Below are 10,352 nucleotides of genomic sequence, written 5' to 3' on the forward strand. Positions count from 1 at the left end.
TTGATCCTACTCATCAATAGTTTGGCGCCCACCGTGGGGCCCTCCTCCCTTTTTCGAGAAGACATGCCAAGTTCTGAACATTGGTTTGATTCTACTCACCCTGAAGAACAACACTGGAGTTGTACCATCCAAGCTAAACGAAGTTGGGAGTTGTATCATTCAAGCTAAGGAGGGTTAGTTTTGACTAAGAGGAATCAACGTAGGCATAATCCTCGAAGGCCTCTGCAACTTTCTGGGGAGTGTTTGCCAAGTATGCCATCTACTAGATGGTAGAGCGACCATTAGCACCCCAAAAGACCATTCAGAAGAAGACGCACCATAAGGGTGGCTGTCTTCCTTGAACAAGCAACTCCAACTTTTAATTGTCTTCGCAGAATAACTCTGGCTCATTGACTGTAGATAAACCTTGAGTGGAATCACCTAGAGAGCCTTATCCTGATCATGGGTTATGATCAGGTCCAATATCACTCAAGTTCCGACTGACAATAGCTCATATGAGCACGTGAGCAGTGATCAAGTTTGCGCTAGGCGCCTTGGACTCTGATGTCTCTTTGAAGGGAACAATTACCATCTATCAGGGATGAGATTGCGGGAAGTCTGCAGGCTGATCAACTTGTTGGGGAGAACGTCTTTGGCTTCTTAAGCATCTTCTTCAAGAAAGAATTTCACCACAATAGTTGCCTAAGCTTTTGTGGTCGAAGCATGTGACTCGCATGATCTCTGTAAGGGAAATCGATCCATCCACAGGATGATCCAGAGGCCGCCCTCAAAGAAGACGTGATCTCAGAGAAACCATGGCTGATGAGATGGCAAAAGCACTTTTGACTCATCACCAGTCAACAATGAATCGCCTACGACTACAATTACAGACGGCTTCACCTTCCATGAAGCTGCATTTAGCTAAGAAACATGGAGCATTTCAAGCATCAGACGCCCCTGAGCGTCATACGCCTATGGCGGATACTTTCCATAAATGTGTAAATTTCAGTACTAATGAAATCTTACCAAATATGAGTTGGCTCCTGTCTCGTGCTACAAAGTGCCAAACTTAAAGCAGGGATCAAGTCTTCACTAGTGCCAAAGACCTAGTCAACTTCCATAAGTTCTAGGCATTCGACTCCTCAGTTGAATTTTATGCCCTTGGTACCCTTTTCAGGAATAAACCCAAGGCACGAACCCTATGGTCGACTCCCACAATCGCCTCTCGACCATATGAGGATATCGAAGACCTAGGCACCTACGTAAAACCTAGGCACCCAACCTCAGGATTGTCATTCAGCCTCAAGGCTGCCAAAGACCTAGTCAACTTTCATAAGTTCTAGGCATTCGACTCCTCAGTCGAATTTTAAGCTCTTGGTACATTTTCAGGAATAAACCCAAGGCACCAACCCTATGGTCGACTCCCACAGTCGCCTCTTGACCATATGAGGATATCGAAGACCTAGGCACCTACGTAAGACCTAGGCACCCAGCCTCAGGGTTGTTATTCAGCCTCAAAGCTGCCAAAGACCTAGTCAACTTCCATAAGTTCTAGGAATTCGACTCCTCAGTTGAATTCCAAGCCCTTGGTACCTTTTTCAGGAATAAACCCAAGGCACCAACCCTATGGTCGACTCCGACAGTCGCCTCTCGACTATATAGAGATATTGAAGACCTAGGCACCTACGTTAGAACTAGGCACCCAACCTCAGGATTGTCATTCAGCCTCAAGGCTAGGGGATATTGAAGATCTAGGCACCTACGTATGACCTAGGCACCTACGTATGACCTAAGCACCTACGTATGACCTAAGCACCCCTTTTAAGCCCTTGGTACCTTTTTAAGAATAAACCTAATGCACCAACCCTACGGTCGACTCCCACAGTCGCCTCTCGACCATACGGGGATATTGAAGACCTAGGCACCTACGTAAGACCTAGACACCCCTTTTAAGCTCTTGGTACATTTTCAGGAATAAACCCAAGGCACCAACCCTATGGTCGACTCCCACAGTCGCCTCTCGACCATATGGGGATATCGAAGACCTAGGCACCACATAAGACCTAGGCACCCAACCTCAGGGTTTCATTCTGCCAAAAAAGATCCTCATGTCATCTTACATAAGCCTAAGGTATGATCTCTGAAGGCTCAGATTAATAGTTTTTTGACATACAAACTCAGGCAATCTTTCGCCAAGTTTTTGTAAATAAAAGAACTACATATCCAGCCAACATAAGATGCTAGGTGAACCAGTTGTCTTGATTCCCCAAGTACGGGTCGACACATCACAACTAAATCACCATAACTAATTTTTAGTTCTCAATCAGAATAAAGTTACAAAGCTAAGAGAATATAAAAAATGAAGGCAAACTCAAGAGTGGAAACAAAAGTTGATTTTCATTCAACAAGAGGAAACTTCATTACAAACTTCTCTAAAAAAAGATACAAGTCTTCAGAGCTCCCGACCAGATCCGTGAGTTGGACTTGGCGGTCTCCTAACGACGATAGCAGCTAGAGAAGATTCTCCAGGGGTCTCAGCAGCAGGCTCATCCTTGTCGTCACTCGTTGCTAAATCCAGTCCGCCTCCACTTCTCTCGACATCTTTCAAGACGTTAAGACAACATGAGACGCGAGAAGGATAGAAGCGATCGGGAGAAGGATGAGAGCTAGGAGGCAATAACGAAGCTAAGTAGTCGACTCCGGCCTTACATGCCAAAGCCACTTCAACCCTTCCTAAGAAGCCATGGCGCCAGTCGTTGACCACTTTCTTTTTATATTGCTCCGAATCCAGACGAGCGAGCTTGTCCTCTAAGTCCTTGACAAGCGCCGCAGACGCCTGAATCTCTGACTGTTGTTCCTCGAAGTCCTTCCGTGATTTCTCGAGAGACAGGCGACTCGATCGAGCCTCCGCCTCAGCCGTCGCCCTTTGATGCTTTTCGGACTTAACCTCCGCCTGTAGATGAGCCATCTCCCTTTGAAGATCCTCGATGACTCCCATCTGCTTGGAAAACTGGATCCGAAAATTCTTCAGGAGCTCTTCCTTCTCATCCAGACTCTGGCGCTAAGCACCTTCTTAAGAGCCAACTCGGCCTCCAATGCAGCGACCCTTTTCTTTGCTTCTTCCTTGCCCAACCTTTCCTGGGCCTGCTTTTCCTGCCATTCCGGGGAAGAGTTGTGCATATGCTCAAGTCGATTGAACAGAGCTTGCTCCAACAAAGTCCCCCGAGCCAAGCAAGATTAGAGGGCCTGATGAACCAACACTTGGCATTTACCCCAGAATCCTCTCGTCAGCACCATTCTCCTCGTGGTCTGACGGAGTTCCAGCTCGCTCTTCGACGTCCTCGAACCCCACAGGCTTCTTGCTAGGGCGACGAGACGACTCAGACCTAGAGCTAGGGCCAGCTACCTCCTCAGCTTGAGACATATTTTCGGCAGCATCAACTGCCAGGGCCGTTGTCTCCCTTCTAGGAGAAGACTCATCTACCAGCCCCACATTTCTCAAGCGGTTAAGCTGAGTAACCAGTGGACCCGTTTCAGCTAGCTGAGGCCCCGCAACCGGTCCGACTGGGCGCTGCCTCTCGATCCTCGTACTCCCCCTTAATTCGGAGGCAATTTCGCCGCATGAGGCATCAAGCAGGCCATTTCCTCAGCTCCAAGAGACTCCCTCAATCTCTTTTGAGGCATGACAGAAGAACCTGACCTCGCGGCCTCTGCGTCCCTCTTGCGATTTTCCATCAGCGGAAGAGCAAGAGGACTCGCCCTCTCCTGATCGCTAGTGGAAGACAAGATCATGGACATGCCTGCCGTTCCGAGAGACGCATTATCGAATAGATCGTCCCTCTCCCGTGACCCGGCATAAGAGCAGATCCTCTCCAAGTCCCTCATCTCCAGATTGCTAAGGGCAACCGGCCTTAACGTGTCCCTATTCGCCTCCGACCAAGTTGAGCAGGCGAAGACGCGGTCAGCGCCGTAGACCCACACATACCTCTCTCTCCAGCCCTCGTTCGACTACAAAGAGTCAGAGACAAGCTAGAAATCACCACTGTAGTGGTAAAAGTAGTGCGGGTACTTTTCGACCGACCCAATGCTGACCAGATGACCGAGCAATCTCATGCTCGGCTGTACTCCCACACGGTGGCAGATTATTATAAAAGCCACCAAAGCCCTCACCACATATGGGTAAAACTGGGAGGGGGAAACACCCAAAGCAGCATGTACCTCCCTGTTGAAAGGATGACGAGGCAGCCGTAAACCTTGCTCCAAATGGGAAAGATATACAAGCATCTGATTCTCGCCGTGCCTATGCACCGGCTCGCTCCTCTCGGGCGCTTCCAGTGTAAGAGACCTGGGGATATCATAAAGCTCATAAAGCCCCACCAGGTCATCCATCCAGACTCTTGAGTGAATGAGGTTGAGAAGAACAAGCTTTTCCTCGTTATGGCCAGCGGTCAAAGCTTGAGAAGCCATTAAGAATGTTTCCGCTCAAAGCTTAGAAGACAAGTTTTCAAGAGCAAAAGTTTGTAAATAGAGTTTATCAGCCTTGGCAAGCTATTTATAGCATTCTGGAGAGCCATGTGGGCTCATCTGAAGGCACAAGGTGTTTCAAAATAAACGTATGAGATTTGTCTTGGAATCTCAACCGTTTTATTCAAAACACGAAGCGCCGCCTCTTTACTACCCCACGTCTTGATGCTCGAAAATCGGAACGCCCTCCATTTACTCCATTACGCTCTAATTCCTGGAATGACGGTTCAAATCCATGAGTGACATCAGCCAATAAGAATGGAGCCATGGCAGATATAGGGGTACCCGATGACATAAACCACGGCAGATAGAAGAAGCTCTTCAGTTTCTCAAGTGGGTTCACAAGGACATGAAGCTTATTTTATTTCACTCGGACCCGGCTCAAGCTGACTCCAAGCGAAAAGAGCTAACTGCTATGGTGTTCTCCATTCGCTAGAAATATAATGTATAAACAAAGCATTGATGAGTGCATTTCGACAAACAAGGCCCCAATCAACTTAGTGGCCCAAGCCCAACAAAGACCTCAACCCCGCCGACTCATCAAGTCGACATTTCTTTCATGCCAACACAAAAGGCGGGATCAGCCGATCCTATTGTCGAAGACGACCCACCAAGGACACTCGACCATTTACTCAGCGACTTACGGAGATGACTTGATGAACATTCCTTGTCAACTAGATTGAGGAATAACCTCCGCCTCAAGTCTCTTCCCTTGAGCACATGTCAGCATCCCAGCCCACCTCGGACAAGCCTTATCTTGATTCTAGCTTGAAGGTCTTCATGACTTGTCAGCCTCTCACGTGCCTTTGTCATTCTCTCAATCACTTCCCGTAAAATGCGGAGACACCCTCTCCCGTACCGAAGTGACTTCCTCTCCAGTCGCCACCCGACACCTATAAAGCGAGGGATGACTCAGCCTACCAGCGTGCCTTCTGTCATGCTCTCAATCACTTCTCGGAAAATGCGGAGACACCCTCTCCCCTACCGAAATGACTTCCCCTCCAGTCGCCAGCCGACACCTGTAAAGCGAGGGATGACTCGGCTCTTAGCCCGTACTTTTCCACCGCCTCCCTATGCTTGGCTGGAAGTGACCCATTTATCCCCATCATGGTGATATATACATCATGATGATATATACAGGTAGACTCCTAACCTCGGGGGGTGGCTCTCTGTCTAAAAAAAGAGGAGAATTCTCTTAAAAAGAGAAAGAACACACACAGTTCTTCATATACACAGGAGCTCATACAGACCCTCTGTAACCGCACCTTGCCACCTCAAGAACCACCTCGGTTCCTAACCTTCCCCTTCCCCACTCAAGTTTCACTAACTTGACCGTCGGAGGAACCATGGGGGAACCGGTCCCCGCCCTCTCACGAGTTCTTCTTGTCTGTGCAGTATGGACTTCAGTCTCCAATTCAAGAACCAGACATAACGTCGGAGAAGGAGACGACCCCTTCATCAATCTCCTCTACCTTGTCCCAGTGAGAACTCAAGAGGAATCGACCCCGCCCCGGATCCGCACCTATCATCTTCTGGATACGATTGACTGTTTGATCCTAGTCATCAACAGTAATGAACATTAATTAACTACTAAACCATCAAACTGAATTGTTTGATCCTTAAAAGTTGTTTATTTTAGTATAATCATCATCATGACTAGATAAAAAAAACAAAGGTTTCATCTACTGCTTTGATGAGCATGCTACGTTGTTAGCAAACGATCACCCTCAACTGTCATCATTTGGTGAGGAATCGGATCCGATCCACTTCTAAAAAAATAGTACAGAGATTATTATCTTATTAATACCTATTGATTGAATTAATAAATAACTATGATTTGTTATTAGATAAATTAATAGCTATAATTAATATGGCTGATATGGATAGTTTTAACTGTTGACACATCATAGAGTTAGACGCGCTTGAATTTTGAAGATAATTTCTCACGGGACAAAGAGTTCAAAAACAAATGTATAAATCTCATCATATGGGGAAAAAGTTGTTAAGCTACACTCATAATATAATCATACATCAATTCCAACAAAAATTGGAACCATTTCAATCTTATCTATCCTCCTAAATTCCTCCTCCCTCATCAACAATATGCTAATTCTCTCAACATGTATCTCTCTATACAAACAAACACTAACCCATATTAACTATTACCTCCATCAAGTATAAAAAGCCCATCATAATCCGCACTCAAAACTTACACTGCTCCAAAGCCAATCTCTCATCAGAAACAATTCTCTCAACCAAACTCTTCAACCTCCTCCCCCACTTCCCAGCCTCAACTTCATCAACGTTCCCCCAACTCGAACACGGATCATCTTCACCTCCGATCAAACCCGAACACCATTTCCCACGAGCAACACCATTGTGCGACCGTCTCAATACTCTTTCATCTAATTTCTTGAGTACTGATTCATCCTCTCCAAAAGGTCTAGCAAAAGCTGCTCCGCTCTTCATCATGGGTTTATAATGTGTTCGGTTTAGGAATACTGGGTTGGGTTTTGGAGGATCGTCCCATAGAAAGAAGCGGAGGTCGTGGTTGACTGTTGTGTTACGGAATTGAGGAGTGTTGCATATGACGGTTTGGAAGTAGGCTTCAGTGGAATAGGGGACGTTGGCGAAGTACATGAGGAGTTTTCGAGGGAGGTTGTCCCAGCTGATGATGCAGTGTTCAATGAAGGATCTTGTGAGGATCACCCATGGAGAGCCTGTGAAAATTTTACTACTCATTAGCAAGCAAGATATAATGAGGAAAACAAAGCAAATGATGAAATCTGGTTATCATGGATATTAACTGAGGAATTTAAATAACAACTAAGATAAAAGGACTGAAATATCGGGTTTGATACAAACATAGAAGGTTTGCAATGAGAAAATCAGAGAGTTTGAAATTAGATCGTTACGGGTTTTGACTGATGGATTGGAAGCACGAGTAGGGGTAATTGGTTTTCTTCTCTAAAATCATCAAATAAAAGGACTGAAATAATGGGTTTGCGTTGATTAAGCATAGGTGTTAACTTGATACTAATTTGAATGCAGAGAAGCTCCAATTTTTGCCGATATAGAACACTTGTCACAGTTCCAAAGAACTCTGCAAACTTACATTAGAAAAGTATCCAATTATGAAGTTAAAGCATTCCTATAACATTATTTGAAGTATTATTCTAGTTATAGCAAAAACGTGTATGTCTGTTCGATTTCCTTATAGATAGATTAAGGGAATGGAGAAATAATCTTGCAAATGGAAACAGACCTGTGAATAGCTTGAAAGCATCTGGAGTATTACGTGTTTGTGTGGCAAAGAACACCCTAGAATTTTTGTTCATATAAAGACTCGGATCTACAATGATTCTATCAAATCTCCCAGACCTGCATTAGCAGAACTAAGCTTAATGAGTGGAAATTAATAATATAATGAAATGGTTACTTTCAATAAAGTTAAGATCCCTAGGCACCGAAGTGAAAACATGTAGGAGATCTGCAAATAACCAAAATTTCAACTTTGTAAGTAGTAGAAAAGAAGAAACAAGCGAATAATTCAGAGACGATTGTTTTGGATCAATTGAATTACTTCAAATCTTTCCAACTATATCACAAACCTTAATCTTTAAATGAATATCAGCCTGTTCTTCCTTTGCTAATTGCTGCCATTAGCGGATTGTTTAATAACATTATTTGTGAAATACATGTCAATAGAATTAGTTAAGTCTGGAGCTTTACTTCCAAAGTCTTATATTATACATTAGACAGAACTTCAAATGTAATCTGCCTAGCATCAGGTAGAGTAAGAAGGTTTTTTTTTTCTGTTAGAATTTGCAAAAGACTAAGTTTTAGTTTGGCATTAAGCTGTTTGTATCCAAATGGAAAGCTTTTGACTAGCTGGCACTCTGCTTTCCTAGTTCACCAGTTGCTATGTTGTACATAAGCGATTCAAAAAGAGTGGATACAAAGGGGATACTAGAATAGTTGTATACATATTTGCGTTTGTGACCCGAATAAAAAATCATATTAAGAACTTGTTCATCATGAAAATCATTTTTGTCTTCATGTAATACAGATATCTATGCAAACAAGTATCAACTGACACTGAAAAGGATGATTCTACAAAAATAATTGCTTATGAAAAGACAGCAATAGAATACAATTGTAAATTTATCATAAATTAATTCTATAAAAAAATTCATCAATGGAGCTTCATTAACAAATTTAGAGATTTTGTCCATACATTAACAACTTGTAAAGTGTTTTGGGATTATCCCAGAAAAGAAAGTAGTCTTTTCTAAATAGAACCCTAACAGATTGCAGATATATGAAGGTAAAATCTCAAATGCAATGATTATGATCAACGTTATAAGAAAATAAACAGAAACAAGTTTCACCTACTAAAAAAAAACTAAGAGCTAAAACATCAAAATGAGCAATGAAATATATACTCTCACTAGTTTTCATGTACATGACATGCACGTGGATGGAAGGACTACTGTACATAAAACAAAAATGAATATGTATTAGTTGATCCTTTGTAACTGATGACATGACTTTAGAAAGAACTGTTATGCATATGCATGTTGCTTACGTATAATAGAAGGACAAAGAACTCAAGGTAGAAGTTAAGATATATGCATTACATCACTCTACTCCTCTCTTTACAAATGGATGGTTACATATCCAAGATGGATATTTTGTACAGGAAAGAGCCACATAGAGGGGGAAAAAAATCATTTTTTGCGTGTTCGGATGTTCATAGCGAAGGCGAACGTAGTGGTAAATTGACAACCAATTACATTTTTTTTTCCAAACAGTTAGCATTACAAACACTAGAGACGGAGATAAATCATAATGGTGTAAGAAGCCTACATGGCTGTAACAATTAATATTTTAAGTTTTTTCCTTTAGAAGTTACTGGACCACATACACCTTTTGTGGGCAGAAGATGCACATTCACCAAGTACAGGTAATTGCATTCTAACAATGTCTTGATTCAAATCTAAATCAAATTAAGCACAAGGTTTTATCCTAGATATCAATAAAAACTGAATAAGGAAGCACAATCACCCACATTCAAAATAAAATTCTTACCATCCTGAGTCACAAGTGGATAATCTGAAGCACTCAACGTAATGAACCAGTCCCAATTCTGATTAATCTTGAGCAACATAGCAGCTCCATGGAGCACAGAAGCCACAGCAGATGCAGCAGTTCTATCAACTGCATAAGTTCTGCCAACAACACCAACATTACCAAAAGCCTTAAAAACTCTCTCAGATTGAACTGCCTTAGCTAAATCAATCCGCTCTGATTCTTTAGACCCTGCATCTAAATGCAGAAGATACCGATTTCTTGGGTGATAAACTGCTTTTAAAAGCCTCAGTATCTTTTCGCTCTCGCCACCAGTTCCCGAAATCCAATATGCAAAGATTGGGGGCTTGCCTGAACCTTTAGATGGGATTCTATGTAAAACTTCAAATTCTTGGCTAGTGCCTAAGATGTTTGAATCGAAAATAGATCGAGAGAAAGCTCCTAAGAGCACTGCAATAGTGATGAAAACTATGAGGCCAACCAATGGAGAGAAACTCCATAGCCTCATTGAGAATCCAAATTTGATATTGATACAATAATTCAGCTCACTTCTCTATTATATGATAACCCTCAGAAGGGCAAAGATCAAAATTGGATCTTAGACTACTCCAACTCTGGAACAAACCCAGATGTTGAATCAAAACATAAACCTCCCAGTACTATGGATCAAATTCATAAACAAAATCAACAATTTCAACTAGAATCAAAGTCAACTGCAAAATAAAATATAAAAAAAATAATAAATCTACGAGCTGAAA

At 42.8% G+C, this 10,352-nt stretch overlaps 1 protein-coding gene across 1 annotated transcript; it reads right to left on the minus strand.

Annotated features, from left to right (window-relative positions):
• On the minus strand, positions 6,460-10,346 carry LOC109840377 (beta-glucuronosyltransferase GlcAT14A-like). Its single transcript, XM_020409003.1, is given in 3 exon segments — positions 6,460-7,223; positions 7,769-7,993; positions 9,595-10,346. Coding segments are annotated over 3 exon segments (1,251 nt in total). The 5' UTR covers positions 10,103-10,346; the 3' UTR covers positions 6,460-6,705.

This window comes from Asparagus officinalis, chromosome 5, assembly GCF_001876935.1.
Source record: "Asparagus officinalis chromosome 5, Aspof.V1, whole genome shotgun sequence".
In the NCBI taxonomy this organism is placed as follows: domain Eukaryota; kingdom Viridiplantae; phylum Streptophyta; class Magnoliopsida; order Asparagales; family Asparagaceae; genus Asparagus; species Asparagus officinalis.